Genomic DNA, 27,225 nt, shown 5'->3' on the forward strand with positions numbered 1-27,225 from the left:
GGGTGGGGGACCCTGTAACAGGCACAAGCCAGGAGCCGACAGGCCATGCCAACAGCAAACACTGAGTGGGGTCCTGGATGTCAGCTATTATAATCCAGTGACAAATATGCTGCCAGGGAGACTGTGTAGCAGGAAGATAGCATTTGAGCTGGGCCTTGGACAAGGCATAATGTTCTGCCCTGGGAGGACCTTCCAAACATGGGCATCAGCCCAAGATTAAGGAGGACAGCGCAGAGAACAGCTTAAGAGGAACCCTTCCCTCAAGCAGCTTTCAGTCCAGTTGAGAAGAAAAATAGAGAACATGAAAGCCACATAACATGACATGGATCTAGTCATCGTCAAGACCCAAAGGAAGGGTATGTGTGTCAGCCTCTGCCCTCAGGTTGGTTCGGGCGGCCATCTCTCACAGGCTGCTTTCTAGGCCCCTCCAACTGGGCCCCTGCCTCCTGCAACACCCATTCCCCAATCCAGAGTCCTCACATTGGCAGTTATACTCCTAAAGCCCATGAGGCCTGTCCCCCACTCCATTGCCCATAGGAGAAAGTCCAAACCCCTCCATTCGGCATCCAAGATCCTGCACAGTTTGGCCAACATTTCCAGCCACAAGTCCTATCACACACTTTCATCTGCCCTTTGACCAAGTTACACACTCTGGGGTTGAATCCTAGAGTTGTGATCTTGGGTAGGCTACTTAACGTTTTTGTGTCTCGATTTCTTCATCTGAGAAATGAAAATAATAGTACCTACCTTCTAGGATCACCATAAAGATCAAATAGGTCCAAACAAGTAGAGTTTAGATTAGCTCCTAGTACAAAGCAGGTACTTAAAAAATGTTAACTGTTGTTGGTATTGATGGACTGAAACTCTCCAAGGTTTAGGTCAATGTCACTTACATAAAGAATGAATTGTTCCTCCTTCTGCACACACATCAATCTGGCCTAGTGTTTATTTCATTCCCTAGTGATGGAAATGCAACAACTCATCATTGTCCTGACAGAAAACCCAGCTCCTAGTGGATGCCAATAAATGTCTTGGTCTGTGCTGGGTGCAGCTGAGGCTTCCTAGGTACAGTTTCTACTGTGGCTGTAGCGGTCAGGATACACTAAGTCATGCTGTGGTAACAAACAGCCCCCAAATCTCAGTGGTTTCAAACATCAAAGGTTTATTTCTTAGTAACACTGCATGTTGCTCATTCATTGCTGAGGGTTCTATACCACACTGTCCCATCACGGAACCCAAGCTGACAGAGCCTTTCTCTAGGACACTACCAGTCACTGGTGGCAAAAGGAAGGGAATGTGACAAATCACGCACTGGCTCCTAAAGGCCTACACAACTGGCTTGAAGGCACAGAACAAGTGGCACACCTCTGGTCACGTTTTACTGGCCAAAGCAAATCAGGCGGGAAAGCGCAAGCCGACCAAGTGCCTGTAAGATCAGGACACAGGCAAACAGTCCTTAAGGCCAGTTCCTCATGTGAGGATCATGCTGGTACCGCTTACTAGTACCTTCCCCATACCACTGCAAGAGCAGTGAGTGCTTTGTGACTTCAGGCTGAAGAAACGAGGCCCTGGGAGCTGTGCTCAACCCCCCTGCAGAGGCTCCAGGCCATGTGCAGTAACAACTGCAGCACAGCTCTGAGCTGACAAGCTTGAACGGCCCAGGGCTCAGCCCTCAGAGATAGAGTCGACATGTGGAAAGGGAACAGAGAGTTCCAGCACCATGCTGGGCACCGGGCTGGGCTTCCTGGCCTTGCATCCAGGTCCTAATCTTACATTTATAGACTCCATCCACAGCACTCTGAGAATGCAAGACAGGCTGCCTCCCTAAGTCAGAGGGCCAGTTCCTCCTGACGGACAGAGCTGTTACCCTTCGGCCTATCCCATGGTGACTTCTTCCTCAAACACCTTCCACAGGGGCTCCAAATTAATGGTGTCGACTCATTTTAGCTGAGAGAAAACTCACATGACTTTCCTGAGTGATCTTCAGCCACCTGTCCCGGTAGAACTATGGGAGAGGCAGGGGTTTTCTGTAGCAAACCTACAAATGATCCTCAGGGCTATGATCCTCTGCAGCTGTGCCATAATTTACACTAATCCCAAAGACAGGTGTGTCTTATTAAAGGTGTAAGGCTCTGGAAGAATGAGCTTTAGTATCTAAAATCCACTCAGCATGGCCAGGCATATTAATCGAAGAGCTTCAGATAATCACATAATTCACAAAGTGACATTTACAAACAGACAACATGACTGCTCCCTAGACTCATAGTTGCCCAAGTGCCTCAGAGTCAGGCCTTGGGATCACTCTTGGGAGTCTGGAATTAGATGCACCAATGATGGCTTTCTCCTGGAAGCCATGCCATGGTCATACCTACCAACTACAGGAAGGTTTAAGACGCTCTGGGATCCCGGCAGGGATGCTGACTCCAGGGGGGTGTCTCTGCAAGCCAGGAACACACAGCAGCCCAGCAAGGCCTACACCAAGAGAAAGAAAAGCTAGGACCCGCAGGATAAGGGGTTCTCTCTGATTAATTGGCCACCCTCTCTGAGAGGGGCATGCCCAGCCACATCCCTTCCCGTGGGAAGGTTCCCAAGAATGTACAGGGGCAAAAACACACTGCTGCCCAGACACACCCCTGAAAAAGGGTCCTACTGGTGCCTGGTCAGACTCTTGGGAACAAAGTGCCTGAATGGTGGGGCCACGCAGCATCTGTCTCCCTCACTGGTCATGCTGCCCAACCTTCCTTCCCTGTTCTGTGCCTTCAAGCCAGTTGTGTTAAGGATTTGGAGAAGTTCCAGTGCAGGAGGCTCTTGTTGGAAAGGGAAGCACATGGTGAGAAGGCCAGCACAGACCCCCGTATCTTCGTCTCAGTCAGTCTGCTCTACTCTCTTGGGCCATGCCCTGCCTCAGCTAACCAGCTGTGGCCAAGGGAGAACAAGAATGGGAAAGGACCTCAGGGACACATAGTACAATCCAGTAGGGAAGGACTTCTCCAACAGTGCGTGTGACCCAAGTCTGGGCTTCATGTCCCAAAAAACAATCATTCCAAAAGCTGGAGCAGGGCGGGGGGGGGGGTGGTTCTTGAAGTCCACATTTATTTTCTCTTTGTCTACAGGTGAATCACAAAGAAGCCTGCTGACCAAGATGCTGGGCTACTGTTCCTTTTCTTTCTTTTTCCCTCTTTTTTCCACATTTACATCTGCAACCAATTCCCAAGTGAGTCTCTTGGAAAGCACTGATTTGGGGTCTAGTTGATGAGTCCTGGCTGCATTATTAGAGTATGAAGGTAGGTTCTTGGTCAAGATGGTGCCTTGAAAACATGCTTTGCTTAAAATCTGCCCACAAAACTATCCAGGAAAAGGAGGACCCCAAGGTCATGTCAGGAATGTTAGATAAAATTTGCAACAGTCCTTTGGCCAAAGGATGCACTAAGACACCCTCTGGTTAAGATTTCTCTGGAGCATGACCAGAGCTGCCCCCACAGCTGCATCCACATCCTGCCCAAAGGACACTGGGAAGGGGAAAGCCCTCTGCACCTCCTGCTTCAGCACCTCATTCCTGGACAGTGCACTCCCACTGCCAATCACCCGCTCCACACCCCACTCCTTGAGCTGTTGAAATGGAAGCATGGAGTGCAGGTTTTGAACAATGCCTCGGCACAGGGCCCGGGTCACGTGCCCCAGGGAGAGAGCAGAGGAGGAGATTCTGGTCACTGAGGCCAGCTGGTCCGGCAGGTGCCTCTCGCCCAACACCGTCGGAGTGATAGTTAGGCAGGTGTCTCTTTGCTGTGCAGCTGCCTGGATCATGCATGAATACACAGTGGATTCTTCGACCTCTAGACCTTCCAAGAACAGAAAAGACCTGTGTGAGTTCATGTACTCCTTGCTGTAGGCTGAGACAGTACAGGATTCCCAAGGGACAGGGATAGATCTACTTGTTGCTCCTCATTTGGCTGGCTGTTTCCTGGCTTAGGGACTCACACAGCCTAGCTAGCTATGTTCTGCTCCAGACCCCAGCCTAGAGTTCAGGGAGAGATCTCGTAAGTGTTGCTGTGAGCCCTAAGCATCCCACAACTAATACTCCCAAGGGAGGCAAATGCATACACGGATCAAAAAGCATCATCACAGCTACTGTTAGACTTATTAGCAGTGTCAAAGAAACCCCAGGACCACAGTGCTGACCACAGTCTAGCCCAGCCCTCGAAGAGGTTGAGAACTACCAGTCTAGACCAATGCTCCTCACATTTGAATATGTATACGAATCACTTAGGGATCTTATTAAAATGCAGTTTCTGGCTCAGTATGCCTGGGGTGGGCCCTAAGATTCTGTAGTTGTTATCCACTCCTAGAGGAAGCCAGTGCTGCTGGCCCAAGAACCACACTTCTGAAGTAGAAGGTTCTAGACCTGTGCTTACCAACACTTAAGGGCATAACAATCACCTGAGGAGCTTTTATAAAATGCCTACCCCCCCCATGGCCAAATCATCAGCATTCTGCAGGCAGGACTAGGACATCAACATCGTTTTTAAAACTCCACAAGTGTTTCCAGTGTGCAGCCAGTGCTGAGAGCCACCGCCCCAGTGTCACTGTGAAGTCTCATCGGCAGCATATTTAACTTATACAAACTCAACTATACACACTTAGGAATGAGAGAGAGAGGAAGAGAGAGAAATTATTTAAATATCATGGTCAAAATATGATCAGCAAGACTCTGGTTAAATATGCCAGAATCAGGGCACCTGGCTGACTCGGTCAGTAGAGCATGCAACTCTTGATCTCAGGGTTGTGAGTTCAAGCTCCATGCTGGGCATGGAGCCTACTTAAAAAACAAAAATGCTGGAATGAATATTAGTGTCTTTCCCCTCCCTCTAGAAATTCTACTGAAATCTCAGGAAAACCGCTTGCTTGATGAATAACCTAGCACATGTGTACAAGCATACAAATCTGTAGGACTGAGTCCTTTGGAGAACTGCTGGTTCAAAGATATGCACGTCATTGTCCCCTTAGAAGCTGGGCCAATTTATACTACCACTGCAATGTATAAGAGGGATTATCTCACCATATCCTAGGAAACATAGTGCATTAAAAACTTCTAAAAGAATCAAGAATATAAAACCATGAAACTAATGGGAAAAAAGGGAAAGGAGATGAAAAAGAAAAACACAGATCAATCAAATAGAAAGCTTTCAAATAGAAAAGCTCTACCTGGCTGGTTCAGTTGGTAGAGCATGTGACTCTTGATCTCAGGGTCATGAGTTCAAGCCCCACATTGGGTGTAGAGATTCCTTAAATAAGTAAAAACTTAAAAAAAAAAAAAAGAAAGCAGAGAGACTAAGGAGATACGATGATTAAATGCAATGTGGTATCCTGAATTGGATCCTGGAACAGAAAAACGACATTAGTGGAAAACTGTCAAAACCCAAAGAAAGTCTGTAGTTAAAAGAAGAAAACAATGAACAATGTGCTTGTATGTCAGTAATAAAAATTCCCAAAAGAATGTTAAGGAAATGTTAAAATAGGGTGTTCTTCCTCACTGGGCAACATTTGGGCCATGACCCCAGCCAGCCTTGGGGGGCACCCCTGAAGGAAGGAGTGTACTAGCTGGAGGCCTGAGGGACTTGGCTTCTAGCCCTGTCTGCACGCCTTGGTTTACCACCTCACCCAGATCTACTGGTGGGGGTTAGATGCTGTGGGGGTTAGATGCTATGAGTTGCCAAATATTCACATCATAGGCGTAGAACCACAGACCATCAGAGCTGAAAAACAGAAGGGAAGGGACTTGCCAAGGCCACATAATGACTTGACAGAGCTGAGAACTGAGGCCACTGTCCCAGGTTGCACCACCACATTATGCTTATTTAACAAGCAGTTATATCCACTTATTATGGGCCAGACATCATTCTAAGGGCTTTGCAATATAACTAATTTGATCCTCACAGTCCTTTAAGGTAGATCTAGGATAATCCCTTTTCAGATGAGGAAAATGAAGAACAGAAGGGATAAGCAACTTGCCCCAAAGCACAAGAGAGTGGCAGAGCTGGGATTGAAACCCGGGCCACCTGGCTTCAGAGTCTCTGCTCTAAACCACATGAGGGTAGAACTCCCTGTTTTCTAACTTCTGGAAAATAATGCAAACCTAGGGTATTCTGAATAGAGAGAGAGTTTTATTTTTATATCTCATGCTTTAATATTTCCGTATAGGGTTAGTAAATGTAATGTCTTTTATTTCAACAAACCTTATTATATTTGCTTCTATATATATATATTTTTTTTTTTTAAAGATTTTATTTATTTATTCAACAGAGACAGAGACAGCCAGCGAGAGAGGGAACACAAGCAGGGGGAGTGGGAGAGGAAGAAGCAGGCTCATAGCGAGGAACCTGATGTGGGGCTCGATCCCACAACACCGGGATCACGCCCTGAGCCGAAGGCAGACGCTTAACCGCTGTGCCACCCAGGCGCCCCTGCTTCTATATATTTTTTAAATTTCTATTTATTTATTTAAGAGAGGGAGGAGGAGCAGAGGGGTAGACAAAGAGAAAGAGAATCTTGAGTACAGTCCCTGCTAAGCCCAATGCTGGGCTTGATCCCACAACCCTGAGATCATGACCTGAGCCAAAATCCAGAGTCAGACACTTAACCAACTGAGCCACCCAGGCACCCCTATTTACTTATTTTAGAGAGAGGGAGACAGCACATGTGAGCAGGTGGAGGGGCAGAGGGAGAGAGGGGGAATCCTCAAAGAGACTCCATGCCTAGTGCAGAGCCCTACAAGGGGCTTGATCCCAGGACCGCAAGATCATGACCTGAGCCCAAATCAAGAGTCAGATGCTTAACTGACTGAGCCACGCTGGTACCCCTGCATCTATGTATTTTTTATTTATTTATTTTTTCACTTTTTATTTTTCTTATTTTTTTAAATTTTATTATGGATGCATCTATATATTTTTTAATCATACGACATAATTGTAGAAATTTCTTCAAAGGTTAAGTTACATACAATACTAACTTTCAAAGTCCTCGGTTTCATCAAAATAAGAACCATGAAAATGCAAAAGACTTTTCTTTTTGAAAGGATCTTACAGAGAAATTAAATATTACCATGTCTTTCAGGGGTAAAAATAACAGTCACTTCTGTGTAAAGATAAATACCGGTCAACTCAGTCAACAATTGACAAAGCCAACCAGTTAAACCAGTATCTAAATATAAGGCTTGCCTGAAGGTTCTGACGACTGGTTCTGCATCTTGAAAACCTTTTCTGACACAAGGCAAAATAAAATCAGAGTTCTCTTCTTTTAATGACGCATTCCTGAGGGGATCTCGGCCAAGCGGGCAGAATTCCCTGAAATCCTGGCATCTCCGGCCAGCCTGAAAGGACTGACGTGGGTCAGTAACACTTGTCTGCACAAGCAGTATGAGTTTCCCATATGCTCCCTACTGCTTGTTCCTCACCTTGTTACTATGCTGAAAGCTTCCTGCAGTGACCTGATTCAGAACTCCTACAGGTGGACAGTGATTTCCCAGGCCTGCATGGCTGACCAGAAATATCATTTCTACCTTAAGTGCTTGGAAAGGGAACCTCTCCTGGAAGGAGGTTACATGTTTCTCTGCAAATGAAGAGCGGAGAAAGGTCCGATCTACTCTACCCTGAAGAAAGCAGGAGGGCATCAGAGTTTTTAAGGATCCCTTCCATCAAAGGGAGTCAGGAACCACTTGCCAAAAATAAGTGCTGTAAGGATTTTATAATATTGTAAAATACCAGGAGACTTTTTACTCATCCATGTTTGATCATTTTATCTTCAAAGATCATTTTATCTTCAGCTGTCTGCAGTCATCAGAAAGGGATGGTGAGTTACTAACAAAGTAACCAGTGGGCAGGGGAGAACCAGGAGACTAGTCAATGTTAGAGGAGAAGGTGCTCCCTCTGAAAAAAATAGGTGATAGCAGCTCAAAAGATGAGATGAAAAAAGGCTACAGGCCCGGATCCCTAAAGAAGGAAGGAATGTGCTGGAGCCGGGCTGGGTCTGACACATGAATAGAAAGGACAAGCAGGGAACACACCACTGTGTGGGCAACACCTTACCTAGATCCGTCATCCACTGTACCAGCATGTGGACAAATGTGGCCAGCACGTTGCCCCCATTGAGTGACGCTGCCACCGCTAGGTAGCTCCTGTCGAAGTATGGGAAGTAGCTGACCGGAGCCGCAGGGTCTGGAGTCTGCACCGGCTGGAATCCTGAAGGCATGGAGGTTGCCAACTGAACTGAGGTGCTGATGTTGAGAACTGGGGTCCAAAGAAAGCAGGAGTTAGGCCTGTCTGGCTGACTCAGAGGTCACAGGTTACAACAGGGCAAGGGGAGAGTGTGCTGGTTTAAAAAAATATGTCTTCAAATTCTTTGAGACTCCTCCTTTCAGGAGGTAGAGCCTAATTTCCCCTACCCCGTGAGCGTGGGCTGTACTTGGGGACTTGCTTTTTTTTTTTTTTAAGATTTTATTTATTCGACAGAGATAGAGACAGCCAGCGAGAGAGGAAACACAAGCAGGGGGAGTGGGAGAGGAAGAAACAGGCTCCCAGCGGAGGAGCCTGATGTGGGGCTCAATCCCAGAACGCCAGGATCACGCCCTGAGCCAAAGGCAGACGCTTAACGACTGCGCCACTCAGGCGCCCCTGGGGACTTGCTTTTAATTGAGAAAAGAAAGCAGAAGTGACCCTGTGTGACTTTGGAGCCCAGGTCATAAAAAGGTACTGCAGCTTCTGTCTTGAATCACTTGCTCTGGGGAAAGGCAGGCACCATGTCATGACCAGGCCTGCAGAGAGGTCCATGTGGCAAAAAACGGAGGCCTCCTGCCAAAAGCTACATAAATGAGCTGAGAAGTAGATCCACCAGGCTGATCAAGCCTTTGGATGAATGCAGACCCAGCTAAGCAACAGTCTGACTGCAATTCCATGAGAGACCTTAGAGCAGACCATCCAGCCACATCCCGATTCCTAACTCTCAGAAACCACGAGAGATAATAAATGTTTGCTGCTTTAGGCTACTAAGTGCTAGGGTGATTTGTCACACAGCAACAGACAACGATGTACAGATAGTTAAGACCTCACTCAGCCCAAGTACTTGACTCTCTGGGGAGGTTTCATTCATTTTCAGCAAGTGCCACCTCCTTCTCATATCCGTGGTGTTTTTTCTTAACCTCCTTCCGCCAGAGGGGAAAAGCTCCCAGACTCAGCACAGAGGGAATGATTTTCTCCTCTGGCTTGAGGCCAGGGCCTGTAGATTATTCTAGAAGTCTCTTCTTTTCCACTCCTCACAAGACCTGGCCAAAAAACCTGCTCTTCTCAGTCTGATGGGGTCTGAAATAACTGAGGTCAGCATGTAACTTTCCTTCCTACTAGGGGGTTGGAAGCCAAGGAGACTGAAAACAATCTTGGAAAGCCAATAACCTTTACTTCCTGCCACATCAAGCCTTTCACCATGACTCTTTGCCAGAAGCAACATGCCCTCACCTATTCCCTCAAGCAGAGGTGTCAAGGATGGAGGCCAACCAACCTTGCCCATGGACACAGAACAAGCGAGCACAGCCAGCAGCCCCAATCTGGAACCAGAGACTATGACCAGCTCAGTGAAGAGGAAGTCTAATACCTACTTTCTTCCCATCTGACTAGCCCCTCACTTACTATAGAGAGAGCACATTCACATCCAGGCATAGGACAGCTCTCTGTCAAGGGAACAGCCTATGATTTGAAAACCACCAAGGTAGAAAGTGGCTCTTTATACACCATCCCAGTGTGTCACCACAACTGTCCCATGAGAAACATATCATTGCTCTCATTTTGGATGATGACAAGAGCTCAGGAAGAAAAGCAACCTGTCCAAGGTCACACCGGAAGTAGAAGAGGGGCTAAATTCTTACCCAGGCCAGTGGGCTGGACTCCAAAGTCCACGTGAGTTCCCTGACATTCACACTTTGAGATGAAGGGGTATAAGGCAAGAGATGGTGTATTGGGAAAATTAAAAGTCACAGAATAAATTTAGCATATTTTCCTGAAGCACTGATTTTAGTTGAAAATTTGGAAGAAAATGTTTTGAGCAACTTTTGGCCTTAAAAGATTTTATCACACATATGTGCAAACAAAATTGGCAGAATTTCACTTTTCCCTCTCAGATAATTTGAATTAAAAGGAATTACTACCTAAAACAACACAAAAACAGTCCTCGAAATGTTATTTCTTAAGAACGTCATGAAATAGGAATAAACTGCATAGAAGAGAAGGCTGGTCAGAATTTTTAAACTCAGGGTTGAATTTTAAGAGTTCTAACTGATGGAAGAAAAAAGATGTGATAACAAAGAGAATTCAGGTAAGATGAATGAATTCTCCGTTCCCCTTGATAACAAGGAGGGGCTCCCAGAGTGGACTCACTCAGTCAGGCTGCCATGAAGATCAGATGAAACCCCCATCCTGCAACCATCCTGCTTAGGCAGTCAGGCCCCAATTCTCCCCTAGTCCAGGGAGGTGCAAACAACAGCCCACAGGCCATATCCACCCCACCATGTGTTTTTGTGTGGTCTAGGAGCTAAGAACAACTTTTACATTTTGTTTAAAATAATAGCTTTATTGAGATATAATTCACCATAAAAAGCAACCTTTTAAAGGGTATAATTTTTTTTTAAGATTTTATTTATTTATTTGACAGAGAGAGAGAGCCAGCGAGAGAGGGAACACAAGCAGAGGGAGTGGGAGAGGAAGAAGCAGGCTCCCAGCAGAGGAGCCTGACGTGGGGCTCGATCCTAGGACTCTGGGATCACACCCTGAGCCGAAGGCAGACGCTTAACGACTCAGCCAGCCAGGCGCCCCTAAAGGGTATAATTCACTAGTTTTTAGTTTATTCACAGTTGTACAACCATCACCACTATCTAATTTTAGAATATTTTCATCACTCCAAAAAGAAACCTTGTACCCGTTAGCACTCACTGCTCCCCCAGCCCCTGGCAACCATTCACCTGCTTTGTCTCTACGGATTTGCCTGTTCGGGACTTTTCTTAGGAATGGAACCATACAGCACGTGGCCTTTTAGAACTGGCTTCTTTCATTCCTCTCTTTCACTCCCATGTGTGGCATTTTAGCTGTGTGGATATATCACATTTTTTAAACCCATTTATCAGTTGGTGGGCCTTTGGATTGGTTCTACTTTTTGAATTATGAATTATTATGAATAATGTTGCTAAGAACATCTGTGTGAAGTGTTTGTGTGGACATGTGTTTCCAGTTCTCTTGGGTGTGCACCTGGGAGTGGAATTGCTAGGTCACATAGTAACTCCATGTTTCACTTTTGAGGAATTGCCAGACTGTTTTCCAAAGGGGGCAGCAGCATTTTACAATCCCACTAGCATGTTCTTACATTTTTAAATGGTTGAGAAGAAATCAAAAGGAGAAGAAAACTTCATGATACATGAAAATTCTATGAAATTCACATTTTAGTGTCTATAAATGAAGTTTTATTGAAACACAGCTATACCCCTATTCATTTATGTATTGGCTATGCCTACTTCCATGCTTCATAGAATTGAGCTGTTAGGACAGAAACTATATGGCCTACAAAGCCTAAAATATTTACTATCTGGCCCTTTACAGAAAAAGTTTACCAAGCCCTGCCCTAAACTGCGGCCTCCACCACGCTGTGACCCTCTTACACTGAATACAGAAAGACCGCACTCCTAATCAGATCAGAATGAACTTCCATTCACAAACGCACAATAACAAAAAACCCTAAGCTACTTGATCTATTTTTTTGGTCATGGAGTTATACAGAAATCAGCCAACTAGAGAGAGTCAATTCCCTTACCTGGCCCTGAAGAGGAAAAGCACAGTGTGGGCAGGGACAGAACTTGCCCTGCTGGCTTATAAGCTGTCAGAGGAGGGGCTTCAGCTATAGGAAGGAGGCTGAATACAGAATATGAATCACGTTTACAGAATAACGATCAGCAGGATGCTGAGGCTGCTGGTTACGTGTGCCCCGTGGGCCCTCACACAGAGCTGGGGCTTAAGAGGCACCAGTAGAAGTCTGAGGAGCCAGCAAAAGAAAGACTTACCTGCATCCGTCCTTTTGGCCATACAGGAATACACAGAGGCCTGTAAATCACCCAAGGCCACGCCCACCTGTGTCCCCTTTGGGATTTCAAACCAGGCACGGGAAGTTCTGCCTGCCACACTGCCCGCCTCCACGATGTCTGGGAGCAGGCGGACCGGAAAGCCTGAGGCCCTCAATCTGCAATCCAAAAATGGACAGTGTATTTACCCGGAGCTGGATTTTTTGGTCTTTGTTGTTTCAGGAAACTCAACGAAGGAAAACACTACAGGATACACATACAAGAAGGGAAGGTAGAATCCAGTGTTTTCACAGACGGCCTCTTTGGCTTTTTAAGCCATGAAAATAGACTTGCATTTTTAAAAAAGGGAACACTGACTTTCAAAAGCTTGGGATTGGCCTTCCAGGAGAGAAAACAACCAGTTTAAGCAGGGGTGATCAGGATGAGTTAGATAAGAGCCAGATATCATCACCGGCCAGCCTTCTGTGTTTGCAGAGAACACAAATACTCTGCAAAGGGAGACAGAGTTTCAGCACACAGTCACAGTCGATTAACACAGGCCAAACCAAGGTCAAACCTGTCAGTCTCCTGAACACCAACTGCATTCATCACTCTGGGTTAGTAAAGAGGGGGCTGTCAGTTTTATAGAACATGCTAGAAAGTCCTTTACCTGAACTACCGGGTGCTTTTTGTTTTTTTACAGAGCTCAGAATTTGGACCCTGAAGGAAGTGAACTTAGAGGGCACTGGATTTCTGCATCTGAAAAGGCAAACGATTCCTTAAAAAGAACTTTTAAAAGACACCCCTTAAGATGACTACTTTCATTTCTTAACCTTATTTAAACATTTATTACACTGCAAGTTGTTCTTTGAAATCTGCAGGCTAGATCCAAGACACAGAGAACGGGGGAGCCCGACCTAGGTCTGGGCAACTGTGGGGGAGCAGGACAGGATGGCGTAAGGGGTGTCCCCCTCCAAGGGTTCACTTACAGCCAGGCCCACCCTTGCCTGGTGACTGGAACAGACTGAGGGGCATGGGAACCTGATTCCGGGGCTCTTGGAATCCACCACTATTATTCCCAAATGGGAAAGCCCTACTAAATCTCTCGCATTCAAGATTCTGGCCTTTAGCCTAGAGCCAGCTTGCAAGGATATACTCACATCTCCAAGTTCCAGCTTTGGCTCTGAGTGTTGAAATATCCCCAGCTAGCAGCATTCTGGTCGCACATCAGGGATCTTGGCAAGCCACACAGCATGGCAACCACATAGTCATGGATGGTGCCAGCAGCATCGTAGGACTTCAGGAACTCTGGGCTAGTTTTTGTATCAAAAACAATTCAACATGGTCTAATAGCAACTTGAAAGCATGTGCTACACCTAGCTACAGGCAGTGGACTAGACATGGCATAGCTGGGTGGTAGCAAGCACCCCGCATGCTGTGGCTCCCTGACAGCTGAACCTCCCAGGGTGAGGACCTCCCAGCCACTCAAAGCAAAGCTGGCTGGAGTCAACTTCAGGGAATGGTCTCGGGGGAGGATGCACCATGCTTGAGAAAGCAAGACATCGGCCATTCTCAGCAGCCCTGACCCCACCATGAACTTACCACGCAACCCTTGCCAAGTCCCTTGCCCTCTCTGCCTTTTTCTTTCCCCATCTGGTTTAGGATCAGATAACCAACAAAGAGCCTTCTGAGAAATGAAACAGTTCTAGACCGAGTCTAGGTTTTATGACCACACCCTGTGCCAGGCCACCTCACTGAGGGATGCTCCAGCAGGTGGGGTGATGCTGACCAGCTGGAGGTACAGCCCCCTAGCCATTCTCGTTTCCCTGGAAATACAGCACCTGATTCAAAAATCAGTTGTCCATACCTATTCTTCAAAAGCCAGAAGATGGTTGCACAGCCAAACCCTGAGGCCACACTGAGATGGGATTCTGGCTGGGGCAAAGAAGCCAGGAACCCACTGCTACACCGGCCATCCTGCCAGGTGACCAGGTGGCTCACAGCTCCAGGCTCAAATACAGGTGAGGTCCCTTCCTCTGTCCATTCACAGCCTGGAACAAAGGAGATGACCAAAAACAGAGAAAAGAACAACTGACCAGCAGCAACATGTCCTTGAGACCACTCTGCTAGTGAGGTTACAGCATGATAATGCTTCACTCACACACAGGGGTTCTGATATCAGAGCACCTGGGTGTAGCTCCTGGCTCCACCACCCATGGCTCTGTGACCCTCACCAAGTTGTCTACTCCCTCCATTTATCCCACTTCCTTTATCTTTCCTTTAATTCATTTTTCAAAGTTGATATTATGCCCCTCCCACCCTGTAAAAAAAGAAATTTGACACACTCTAAAGCCCCCTAGTTTCTGTCCTTCCAACCCTTATCATGATAATATTATCTAGACTTGATTCTGGATGATGATGGATATATTTTCTCTTTTCCTTTGGTCTTAGCCACTTGATTTTTAGACATCAAACTTTACTCAGGAATCTGGCCATCTTTACTTAATTTATCTCATTTATCTCTTGAAATCTGGATGTTTTTTCTCTGCCCTTATTTAAATATTTTACCCAAAACTAGTTCCAGTGTAGTTTGTTCTGTGGCAAAGTATCTAGAGGCCTATATGGCTCAGAATATTTTTTTATCCTCGTATTTGAAGGACGGTTGTAATATTCTAGGTTCTAAGTTCCCTTTCTGCAATACTTAAAAACACTTTGTAGACTTGTGATAGATTGCCACAAATTCCTTGCTATTCCTCCCATTAAGGGATAGAGTCTAAATCCTCTTTCCTTGAATCTAGGCTGGCCTTGATGATTTGCGAGAACAAGAGAATGTGGGGGGAGTGACATCCTAGGACTGCCAAGGCTAGGTCATGAGAAGCCTTGCAGCTCCCACCAGAGCCTCCTGGAGCACTCACTCTGGGGGAAGCCAGCCACCATGTAAAGTCCCACTATCCTGAGGCCATCATGCTGGAGAAACTCTGTGGAGAAGTCACATGCAGGCATCTAGCAGGCCATCCTCAGCTGAGTCTAGCTTTCCAGCCTCCCCCACCAACGCATCAGGCATTGAGTAGAGCCACTCTTGAACCCTCCAGACAAGTCTGTCCAGTAGATGAATAATCCCAAGCAACCTCTGTCAACCCCATGTAGAGCAGCTCAATCCGATATATAGAAGTAGATCATACAAGATATAAAAATGGTTGCTGTTTTAAGTCACTGAGTTTTGGAGGTAGTTTGTTATGCAACAATAGAAAACCAAAATACTCTTCCATTGCATTTTTACATAGAATGTTGCTGTTGAAAACTATCTAGTCAGTCTGTTTCTAATTCTTTTATATGGGATTTGGTCTTTCACTCTGTAAGCTTTTGGAATTTTCTTCGTCTTTGAAATCCTTAAAAGTTCACTACAATATACCCAGCTGTGACGTTTTCCTTCTCTCTCTTCTTTGACATTCTATGGGCCCCTTTGGTCGGGACTGTTACATCTTATTTTGTCAATTACAGTAAATTTTCTCCATTAATTTTCCAACTATTTCCTCCTCTACCACTTTTATTTTTCCCTTTCTGGATCTCCTAGTATTCAGATGCGAGTGCTTCTACTGTATCTTCAGTATCTCTTACTTTTGTTTTATATTTTCTACTTCTTTGTCCTTTTCTTCTCCCGAGAGATTTCCTAAAGTTGCATCTTTCATTCTCTAATTTGTTCTGAAGTTCTATCCATTCTGCTATTAATCCCATCTATTACATTCTTTATTTCAACCATTATATTTTTTCATACCCAATATTTCTGCTTGGTTCTTTTTATGTTTTCTTCTTATTGTTTCTTACTAACATCCTCCTTTCATATATTTTAGTATGTATGTCAGGCTAATTTTAAACTCTAAGACTGTCCATTCTAATAGTTTTGCTTCTGAGAGAATCTCCATCTGGGGCATCTGGATGGCTCCAAGAGCATCCAGCTCTTGGTTTCAGCTTGGGTCATGACCTCATGGGTCATGAGATCAAGCCCCGTGTCGGGCTCTGAGCTCAGCAGAGAGTCTGCTTGAAGACTGTCTCCCTCTGCCCCTTTCCCCACTTATGCTTGCTCCCTCTGCCTCTCTCCCTTTCTAAAATAAATTAAAAAATAAATCTTAAAAAAAAAAAAAGAATCTAAAAAGAATCTCCACCAAATCACCCAGCACAACGTTTTTCTTGTGAAACAGCTGTGAACTTGAAATGTCTTATTGTCCCGGTCCATGAACTCCTTTTGTCCTGGGAGTATTGGCTACTCCGTCAGGCAGCGTAAATGAGCCAGACCTCAGTCCCTGCCAGCCCCAAAGGTCTGGGGAGGATGGATGAGACCAGGAGTGAATCCACAGCTAACCCATCCCACCCTAAAAAACATCTCCTCAGGTCAGGGTTTCTACTCTACCCCCCAGGATGAAACAATGTTTTGAGGATCCTTAGATTATAGGTCACCAGCCCCATGATTTGGAGAGAGACACCTGCTTTTCTCCACTTCCTTGATTTTATTCCTGAAGACACCTGAATTGCTATGGATGTAGGGACAGGTGCTGCTTGTCCCAAAGCCATGACAATCCAAGGGAACCAGCAGCTCCCTTCCTGATTTATCCTCCCATAGGCAAGGCTGGTTGCCTTGTCTTGAGTTGTCCCAGACTCAAACCATTAACCCACACACACCAACTCAAAGAAGCCCCATCATCCTAGGTTCTCTCATAGTGTCCTCCCCTTTCCTTGGTGTTTTTCTCTTGTGATTCTTCTGAAACCAATCCTGGGGGAGCGAGCCAGCAGTCGAGCTAGTTCAGCATCTTGGTGGCAACTGTATCTGAAGTCCAGAGGTGGAGGACACTTACAACTGTTTCCCGGGTCCTGGTATCTCTTCCTGCCATGTGTTGACTTTACTGTCAAACTAGTAGCAAGGGGAAGGCTTACCGTTAGGGTTAGGGTGCGTTGTATGTGTTGTGTGTATAGGGTTTGTGTATTAAATGAGTTAACACACGTAAAGCATTTAGAACAGTACCTGACACGATGAGTACTCAATTAATGTTAGTGATGATAATGATAAAAATGAACCTTTACCTTCTAAACCCTGTCCATGGTCTAAGACTTCCAACAGTCTTGAAGAAACAGAATACACCTACATATCTTTTGTACTCTCCTCTCCTCATACAAGGGAGATTTCTCGCACTTCCACACAATATTAATATAACCATTGCAGCAGAATGGGAAAAGAATGTTGACATTAAGTGCCGATTGAGAAAAGTTATCAGCAGCAAGAACACTCCAGACCCAATGGACGGAGATGTGAATCTGGCTCCATGTGGCATGAGATGGTCTCCAGATGAGAACAATGCCTGCCCTGAAGCAAAGCAGGGCAAAGCCCCACATGCGGCTGTTACCTGGCTATGTCTCACCTCAGGCCCCAGATGCAGGAGCCAAAACCATCAGATTTTCTTATAAATATGTTATTAAGAACCAAAGAAAGAGACTTAACTGCCCCTCCCCCCTGAGTTCCAGGTCACAAAACATTCATTCATTCATTCATTCATTCATACATGCATGATTGAATGACATGTGTATTAAATATCTAATATGTATTAGGCACTGCTTCTAGTCCCGGAGAATACAGCAATGAACAAGGAAAAGTCACTACTTTCATAAACCTTATACACTAGAGATATAGAGTATAAACAAGCAAATATATAATACCAGATATTTTTAATTGCTGTGAAGAAATATACAGCAGTGATAGATATTTGGAGAGTGATCAGGGAGGTCCTCTCTAAGGTGACATGTGAGGAGGGACCTGAATGGAGTGAGGAAGTGAGCCATAAGAATGTCTAGGGACCCATGCTGCAAAGGGTCTAGGGGATCGTGTCAGTCTCTGCTTGGTATCCCTGGCCAGCAGCCAGAAGAGCAGAGGCCCATTACAGACCACGCACCTAAAGCACACTGAGTCTCACTAGGGGTGAAGGGCTCCTCAAAGCAGTGCACCTTCACAACCGTACATCTGTACTTAAACTCCGAGCTGGATTCCTATCCTAGCTGTAAAGCTGGATCTCTGCAGCTTTTATTCAACCCCTTTATCTGCTTCCAAAACTCTGGTCCTTTTTCAAAAAAAAGTTTGGACTACCATTTTTATTTGGTTTGTATTATAAAACAAATATGGAGTTCTTACCATGTACCAGGTATTCTTCAAAGCATTCAAAAATATTAATTCACTGCATCTACATAATAGCCTTATCACAGAGGTATGAGGCATTATCCCCTTTGTACAAGAAAAACGAAGCACAGAAAAGTTTTAAAAAAAATTGCCAAAGGTCACATAGCTACTAAGTGGTAGAACCAGGATTCTCAGGATAAGATGCTCAGATATTAAAGATAATTCTCAGTATAAGATGCTCAGATATTATAGATAAAGCCAGAGCCCTGCTTATATCCCCACAGGGTCCCAGTCCCCTTCCTGTCCCTGTTAGCCCTTGTGGGTAACCATCTAAATAAAGTGTTTACACTTACACAACATATTTGGTTTGGTTTGGTTGACTTTATTTTGTTTTGTCTGTTAAAACAAATAGCACTATACTGTATTTCTTTTTCTAGGTGTTGCTTTTATCATGCAACAAATGTTCCAGAGTTCCTTCCATGTCGGTATACATGAATGTACCTTATTCTTTCTAACCACTGCATATCCTTCTGCAGCATGGGCACACCAACATTTATTCGTCCATTCCCCCGAGGTTAAATGCCGGTTTTCACCACCATAACAGGGAGGCACTGAACGACCCCGAGTAGGCATCCTAATGCATATCCATGTGAAAGTAATTTTCCTGAGCAGATTCCAAGTAGCAGAGCCGCTGAGTCATAGCAGCTCTCTTAGTTTTAACAGGCCCAGCCAAACTGCCCTCCAAATGGCTATGCTAATTTACACTACCACCAGCCATGTTTAAAAGAACCAATTTTCCACCCCATTTGCCAACTCCTGGCATTTTCAGACTTTCTTATAATCCAGTGGGTGGAAAATGATTTCTCTTGTTGTTTTCATCTGTGCTCCCCTAATTACTAATGACATTGAGCATCTCTTCATATGCTTATTAGCCACTTGTACTTCCTCCTCTAAGAACTGCCCATCTTAGCATCCTTTGCCCATTTTCCACAGAGCCATTCGTCCTTTCTTTGTTCTTAGTTTTTTATTATGTACCCATATTCATGGTAGCAAACGTTTTCTCCTAGTCGGCTGCTTGCCTTTTAGCTGGGTTTTATGATCCCCACTTCTCTCCTGCTATTACTGAGACTGGAAATGGAGTCTACAGGCATAACCACAGGCCTCTCAGAAGACACTCTCACTGTCTTTCCTCTCCGCCCGCTGGCTGGCCTATGCCCTCGTGGAAGCAATTAGCTCTCTGCTCAGCTCACTGGTGCCTGTGTTGACTGCCTTGATTGTGCCCTGGAGGCTGACGGCTTCGTCTGCTGGTTTCTACGTCTCCCATGGGGACCAGCATGGAGACTTATATATTGCAGGTACTGAAGCCAAACTCATCTATGGCCACCATTAAAAACACAATAACTTGATCCCAAATATGATTCCCTCAACTCTGCTAAGCAAGTACTATCATTGTCAAAGAGTGGCTTCTCTCCTTCCCAGAAGCAGAAAACAAAACAAGGAGGCATGTGGGCTGTCTCAATGAAATATTAATCAGCTCCCTCCAACAATGTGGGCAATGGTTTGTGTGGTTGTTACAGAGTCCAGGAAACGGGCAGAAAGGGACGTGTATGACCAGACCACAATCTTTAGATCTCTGTTGTCCTCTCTGGGAAGGGTTTTAGTATTAAAAGGACATTTATTCTCATTAATGCAAAATTAAGGAGTTTAAAAAGCTTTTACAACCTAGACTCCCTCTGAGAGTCCAGATCTAATACCCTAATCAGCCTTCTCCTCCAACTACTGATTAGAGCAACTCCTGTGGTCCCAAATAGCCTGACAACAGGCAGATGAGGAGGGAAGGAGCAAGAGATCCTGCACGGCTTCTGCAATCACACAGGCACTCCTGGGGACTGATCAAAGGATGCATTGCTAGACACCTGTCATGCTGCTGAGAGGAAGGTCACCACTCACTTGGCCCAAGGAAACTGGAATCACTAACTCTCTAGGCAAAAAGAGGTGAATCCAATGTTCAAATCCCCTTAACTACAGCCCCCAAAGTAGCCATCCATCCTCTACTTAAAATACCTGCAGTAAGATGTTGGTAGCTTTGAAGCTGGATGATGGGTATGTGTCGGTTCATAATAATATTCTCCCTACTTTTATGTCTATATAGAATTTTTTATAGTTAAAAAAGGCTTTTTAATGCTTGCTGTAACAGGAACTCATAACATCCTAATCCCTCCTTGGACATACTGTTGGGAAGTTCCTCCCTTCATTGGGCTACTGCACCCTCCTGCAGCTCTGGGCCTCCTACAGGCCTTTAAGAGCTCAGTGTCTAAAGTCAGACCAACTTGGGTTCAAAAGCTGGAGTCACCATTTGCTGCCATTTCACCCCGAGCGTAATAACCTCTCTGAACCTCCTCTTTTCATCTGCACAATGGGAACAATAACGTAACCTATTATAAAGATGTTGGGAAAGTTCGATGAGATACAAGTAACACCCTTAGCCCAGCACCAAGCATGTAAAGTACTCGTTATTTTGCTGGCTTAATAAGTGTCCTCCTAGAGGCCAAACAGAACAGGTCACCTGCCTCTGCACTGTGGCAGACCTGATAGAAGACGACCAACTAAATAATACTTGGCACCTGAGCCCATAAAAAGGATGCCCTGAAATTTAAAAATCACAAACATCTGTGTTTATGGCAAACAACAAAAATGATGTCCAAATTCAAGTCTCCTGTGTCTTGGCATCTCCTACAACGACATTGATCTTTAGTTGTCTGCGTTGAAGCTCTGAGACACCAACAGAAATAAAGAGAAAGCTGTGGAAAATCCACTCCACTGAATCCTACAAAGAATCTGAGAGAACTCACTTTTCCCTCGCCCTGTTTATGGACAGTGTGTGAGTGGAAAGTTCGCTTACTCTTACACATTTGTACAAGAAAGGATGCACACAAAATACACCATTTCGTTCCCTACTGCAGGGTGACCTGATCCTTCAGAGGAGAGCCCTCTGCAGCACTTTGCTATCCCACAGTGATTTCTAGGAGCACACGATCATCCCCAGAGCCCAGCATACCTTGGCCTGTTTTCCAAAACATGACTCCATGCATTTGTCCTGACACTCCAATGCCACAGACTTCCTGGAGCAGCTGCCGAGGAAGGCCAGCAAGGCACTCATTTAGGGCTTGGATGATTCTGCTCACATCCTGCTCCTGCCCCTGGAAAAAGAACAGGATACGTTGGGCAGGGGCACACAGATAGGGGGAGGAAGACAGGGGCCTCAAGGAATTTCCTGGGTAGTAGCTGCCGAGCTAATTCCACTGGGGTCACTTCCAGGACCTGCTGACTGGCCTCAGGGATGACATGTGGGACTGAAGGTTCTCCACCACCTCCAGCAGGACCTGGAGCAGGCACAAGGTGGGCAAGATTCCACTCCCTCCCCTCACAGGTGGCGCTGCTGCGGATTAGGTTCAGAAATGGTCAAGGCTCTACCCTCCACTGTGGGTGAGTCTGAGCTGAGGAAAACACTACCTCTGCCCTATAGAAATGGACAGTCTAGCAGGAAGGATAGGAAAACACAAGAAAGACCATAATATAAGAAAAAGTTAGGGTCTATCACAAGGCACACAGAGGGCTGGGATAAGGGAAGGATGGAGCATAGCAGGGAGGAACCTGGCAGGAAAGTTGTAGACAAGAAAGCCCTCATGGACTAAAGCACTTTAGGACAAGCTCTTGCTTGTCAAGCATTTGCTTCTACTTGAACTTTAGTTCATCCACATGGCAAACATTTCCTGAGTGCCTTTAGGGCCAGGCCTTAGATGTGGAAACAAAACACCCACTAGGCAAGGCAGGCAAGGAGGTAACTCCGAGAATACCTGGGCAGAGCACCAGGGAGATGGTCCATGCGAGGGGCTGGTGGGCGATGAGGCTATAAAAGAGGAGAGGCTGGGCCCAGTGGGGGACTCAAGCCCCAGAGTAAGGGGCTCCTCCTAAAGCCAATGGGGAGCCCCTTGGGCTTCCTGAATGGGACAGTACCATCATCAGAAGGTTAAGTATGCAATGGTATAAGCTACCCAGAGAGAGATCGGGGGGGATAGAAATGAGATTCAAGAAAGTCAGGACCATCCTTTCCTGATCTGCCTTTTCCGATTTGCTGCCTCCTTAAGAACTTCTTTAGGCAGGGGCGCCTGGGTGGCTCAGTTGTTAGGCGTCTGCCTTCAGCTCAGGTCATGATCCCAGAGTCCTGGAATACAGCCCCGCATCGGGCTCCCTGCTCCGCTGGGAAGCCTGCTTCTTCCTCTCCCACTTCCCCTGCTTGTGTTCCCTCTCTCGCTGGCTGTCTCTCTCTCTCTCTGTCAAATAAATAAATAAAATCTAAAACAAAAAAAAAAACAAGAACTTCTTTAGGCAGAATAACCTTGAAAAACAAAGTCATGAGAAATAAGGAGAATGTAATCAAATAGCATACTAATATCTATAAGTCAAACGGTCCTAAAAGACAAGAATATGAATAGAATGCTGGATTTAAAAAGGTTAAAGGTCTCTGGAGTCAGAAGCAAAAACACATTTAGGTATCTTAGAGATAATGAAATGCCAAAACCAATTAAACAGTATATCCAAATGGGCGGGAGGTACAGACTAATATACCTTTAAAAGTAGGTGACTCACACCAAAAAAATGTAGGTTCCATGACCATCTCTTCTTTTAAATTATGAAGTCCCTGTTAAAGACTAGAAATTTAACTCCAAGATCCCATCCCATCCCAGGAGATGTCTCTAATCAGTAAGAAGTCTCAAAAAGCTAACAAGGCCACCACAAAATATACACTTGGAAAAGCAACCCAGATGACATAATTGTTTTCTCCATGATTAAGTAGATTTCAAGTAGACTCCACACCCAGTGTGGAGACCAACGTGAGGCTGGAACTCATGACCTTGAGATCAAGACCTGAGCTGAGATCAAGAGTTAAACACTTAGCCAACTGAGCCACGCAGGAACCCCATGATTAAGTAGATTTTCAAAGGGGAAAGATCAAGAATTAAACACGCATGTTTAAAAGAGTCATACCAATCTGATTAACATTTGTGCTTAAGGAAACTTCTTAGTATTTTAGGTAAATCTATACGTTTAAGAGAATTTGGCCTAGGTTATCTTTGCAACTGATCTAGATTTGTGATTATAAGTTCAAATCTCAATACTGTATATTTATAAAAGAATTTTAAACATATAAAACATTTTAAGTTTACATAGTTATCCATTTAACTTACTAGATTTATAAGAATTATTTAAGTATTCTGAAAAGCTTTAGGTCAGGCAACTACAGTAGCTAAAATATATATTATATATACATTATATATAAAGATTAAAGACCTTTAACCTTTAAATATATATTTTACATAAAATTTTACATTAAATTAATATATTAATTAATATATACATATTAAATGTATAACTAAGGTACTTAACTGAAATGGCATTAAGTATAATTCAAACGTCCTCAAAAATGATAGTTACATGTTAGACTTATAAATGGAACCAGTTTTATAAGCTAAATTCAAAAGCTTAAGAACTAGCATTCTGAATTTAATAAATTGAATACTTATTTTTATTTCAACCAAAGTAAAATGTTCCTGGCACACAAAAATTATCTCAAGGCACAAAATAATCTTATACTTAACAACTAGAAGGACCCACGGAAAACTCAGATAAGAAGAGAAATGTGGCTCAGCTCTTAATAAATGTCTGGTCTCTGGAGAAGCGACACGCTCATGGTCTTGGAAAAGCATCTGAAGACTAAGCCCTCAAGCCCCAGGCTACCCTGCCCAGGGCAGAACACAGCCTTCCCCTCCCTCCTTGGGATAAACCTCTCACTTGCCCTGTCAGCTGCTGGCCTTGGGCAGGGGGAATTCTAGGCTCCAAACAAGCATGAACAAAGGAGCAGAAAAAAAAGAAGGTGAGGATGGGTAGGATGGGGGCAGGAGTGCAAAAAGAGCACAAATCATTTTCCTGAGGACGCAGCCCCAGATTCTAACAAGACTCTTTATATGTGGAGAGGCTACGGCAGAACTGACTGAACAGTGAGAGATCAGCAGAGAGGAGGTGCACGGCTATGCACCTGAACTGAGGTGTGTTGGGAGTATAAAATATATACCAGACTTCAGATTTAATATGAAAAACACACAATATCTTATTAATAATTTTATATTAATTATTATATATTGAAATGGACTAAATTAAATATGCAGCTAATTTCAAATGTTACTTTTTACTTTTAATACTAGAACGCTGAAAATTACAGATGTGGGTCACATCTGTGGCTAGAATTTCTTTTGCATAGTGCTAAAGAGTTCCCACACAGCCTCAGATGGTGTATCAACCCAAGACAGAGTAGCCACTGCTTAAAACGGGCCCAGGGTGGGTGAGTTGTGTGGGTGGGGATAGTAGAGGAGGGAAATGGGCCAGGTGGGAGTGAAGACAAAGGGGCACTCAGTGCTCAGCAATTAGTTGGGAGTTTTAGTGGTGAATGTGATCAGGGAGTAGCTCTCAGACAATGGGCATACCCACAATGTAACAGGAAAGGCGCTGCCCCCATTCCTTGGTTCAGAATACCCATGGTGCTACAGTCAAATCTAATCCTAAAACTTTAGATCTGAGAAAGAACTTAGAAACTCATTCAGCCTTCCTCCCCCATACCCCTCTTTACAGATGAGGAAACTGAGGCCCAGAAAGGAAAAATTAATAACTCAGAAAGGGTCACAGAGATTCCCTCAAAAATTCTGGTATTTTAAAGTTGCAAATACCTAAAAGCCTGAACTTCCATACAGCTGCCAAGCTTTACCTTGGTGTATACAATACTTAAGAGTGAAAAGTATGGACATAAGGAAAGGACAGAGTCATCAGGCATTTCTGTAGCTCAGTGCTCCTCATCCCAGGGGTGATGTTTGTCCCCTAGGGTATATTTGGCAAGATAGAGACGTTTTGGGGTGTCACAACTGGGTAGAAGGGTCTACTGGCGTGTAGTAGGTAAAGGCCAGGGATACTGCTGAATATCCTACAATGCACAGGACAGCTCCCCACAACAAAGAGTCACCTAACCCAAAGTATCAACAGTGCCAAGGTTGAAAAATCCTGCTATAGATTAAATTATAGCAATGCTGTTCCAGAGCACAAAACACACGTGGAAGATGCAAGGGGGGCTATTCATGGCCTCTCCTAAACCCCTCATTAGGCAGGTGTGGCACACTGTGTGCCTGTAAGCACAGAACAGCCTGCTGAATGCTGTGGGAAGTGGAGAAAGCAGTTTTCAAGAAAAGACCCTATTTCAGGGGCCCTGGGTGGCTCAATTGGTTAAGCGTTCAACTCTTGATCTCAGCCCAGGTCTTGATCTCAGGGTTGTGAGTTCAAGACCCGCATTGGGCTCCACGCTGGGTGGGGAGCCTACTTAGAAAAAAAAAAAGAGTGAGTCTATTTCAAGAGAAAAGGGCAGTGCCTAAACCTACTCCCTGTAATCCCAGTTCTGCTGCTCACCCCCATAGCGTCAGAGCTGAACATGCCTCCATTGCATAGTCCATGTCGTGAAATAATCATTCTAAAATATCCTATGACCCAACCAAACTAATTTTGAGTCTCTATGGAAATGCAAAGTGCTCCTGAACTCTTTAACCTCTGAAATGTTTCTGAGCAAAATGGACTCTGAACCCTAAAGAATCGAGTCTAGATAAGTGGCAAGATTGTGAAAAACAAGCTCTTGGGAGTGGGGCTTAGAAAATCCAGATTCGTGGCTGGAAAGGGCTTTAGAGGCCACCTATTTCAACTGGGAGAACAAGCACGGATGGGGGGGGGAGGTCCTCTAAGGTTACACAGAAAGTTCCTGAATATTAATTTCTATTGTCTTAACTGAACATGGAGCTACCTTTTTCAGGGAATTAATGGAATCCAGCTCTAAGAACTGATGATCTTTCTGAACCCACATCTCCAAACAGATCCTACTGCGGTGAAATTCCCCATTTCTACCCTGTAGCTCTCACAAGACACTAATTTTAGTGCATAGTGATCCATCCGATCTTTTTCTAACATTTAAATCAGCTTACCTCTCCTGTCTCTGTCTGCACACTCCTTCCCCCAAGGTGCCTCAGCCTTTGGGTTCTGGTGGTCTTTTGCTGACCAAGGGTTTGAATTCCCCAGTCCACATTCCACCCCCGTGAAACGAGAAGGGCCGCTTAGACCCTGATTCTACAATCTTAGTTCCTGAGGAAAACCCAAATTCTGCCCTGGGGAACACGCTGAATCCTGAACTTGAGGATAGCGGCAGGTGTGAGGTGCAGAGAGGTCAAGAACAAGACGGAGGCCTGAGGTCACAGAAGGAGAGCAATTCCCCCAGATCAAAGTGCAGAAAGTGGAAGGCAGAGAGCACGGAGATAGAGCGCCATAAGCAAGGCCCCGAGAGCCCAGAGGGCCAGATCCGTGTCAGCAGGTGGGAAAAGCTCCTGGGACGAAGCCTAACGGATCGGAGGGAGCTACAACAGCAGGCAGAGGTCAGGCCGGCTAGAGAAAGCAAGGAGACTTCTTTAAGAAGAGGGCTGTCGAGGGGGCCTCCTTTGAGGAGCAAGAGAGTGGCTCCCCTCCCCGAGGCGGCGCAGCTCCAGGACGCTGCCTCACCTGGGGCCCTGCCGCCGCGCTCTGGGCCGCCTCGGCCCGCGCAGCCCGGGCACAGCTCGCCAGGACCGCAAACCCGGATGGGTCTCCGGGCACCGCCTCCACCAAGGCCGCCTTCACAGACGTAGTGCCCAGGTCGATACCGAGAGCGACCACCCGCGCAGCCATTGTCTCAGAGAGCCGCGCAGCTGACGTCTGGGGTAGTGGCGCCCCCTCCTGTACGCTCCACGCGGGTTCTGGGCGCCGAGGCGGGGCCAATCCTTCAGCCACACCCAACATGGAGGCTTCTCGCCCTCCCATTGGTCGAGAAGGGCGGAGCCCCGCGCCACCCCGCGGCGGGCCC

At 45.5% G+C, this 27,225-nt stretch overlaps 1 protein-coding gene across 1 annotated transcript; it reads right to left on the bottom strand.

Annotated features, from left to right (window-relative positions):
* Positions 1 to 1,142: 1,142 nt before the first annotated feature.
* On the bottom strand, positions 1,143 to 27,123 carry SHPK (sedoheptulokinase). The gene is made up of 7 exons (XM_008695244.2): positions 26,886 to 27,123; positions 21,304 to 21,445; positions 13,953 to 14,136; positions 13,246 to 13,398; positions 12,089 to 12,264; positions 8,082 to 8,282; positions 1,143 to 3,839 (listed from the first exon to the last, which is right to left on the bottom strand). The coding sequence occupies exons 1-7, from the start codon at positions 27,048 to 27,050 to the stop codon at positions 3,427 to 3,429; spliced, it is 1,434 nt and encodes a 477-aa protein (XP_008693466.2). The 5' UTR covers positions 27,051 to 27,123; the 3' UTR covers positions 1,143 to 3,426.
* Positions 27,124 to 27,225: the final 102 nt, after the last annotated feature.

Source organism: Ursus maritimus, unplaced genomic scaffold, assembly GCF_017311325.1.
Source record: "Ursus maritimus isolate PB19 unplaced genomic scaffold, ASM1731132v1 scaffold_24, whole genome shotgun sequence".
Taxonomy (NCBI): domain Eukaryota; kingdom Metazoa; phylum Chordata; class Mammalia; order Carnivora; family Ursidae; genus Ursus; species Ursus maritimus.

Excerpts from the sequence above, each read along its gene's own strand:
- SHPK (XM_008695244.2), bottom strand. The coding sequence starts at position 27,050 with ATGGCTGCGCGGGTGGTCGCTCTCGGTATCGACCTGGGCACTACGTCT. Across the intron at positions 12,265-13,245 it reads CAAAGCTGGAACTTGGAGAT|ATTGAGGGCCTCAGGCTTTC; the intron begins GTGAGTATATCC and ends TTTGGATTGCAG. Across the intron at positions 8,283-12,088 it reads GGCCAAAAGGACGGATGCAG|TTCTCAACATCAGCACCTCA; the intron begins GTAAGTCTTTCT and ends TTTGGACCCCAG.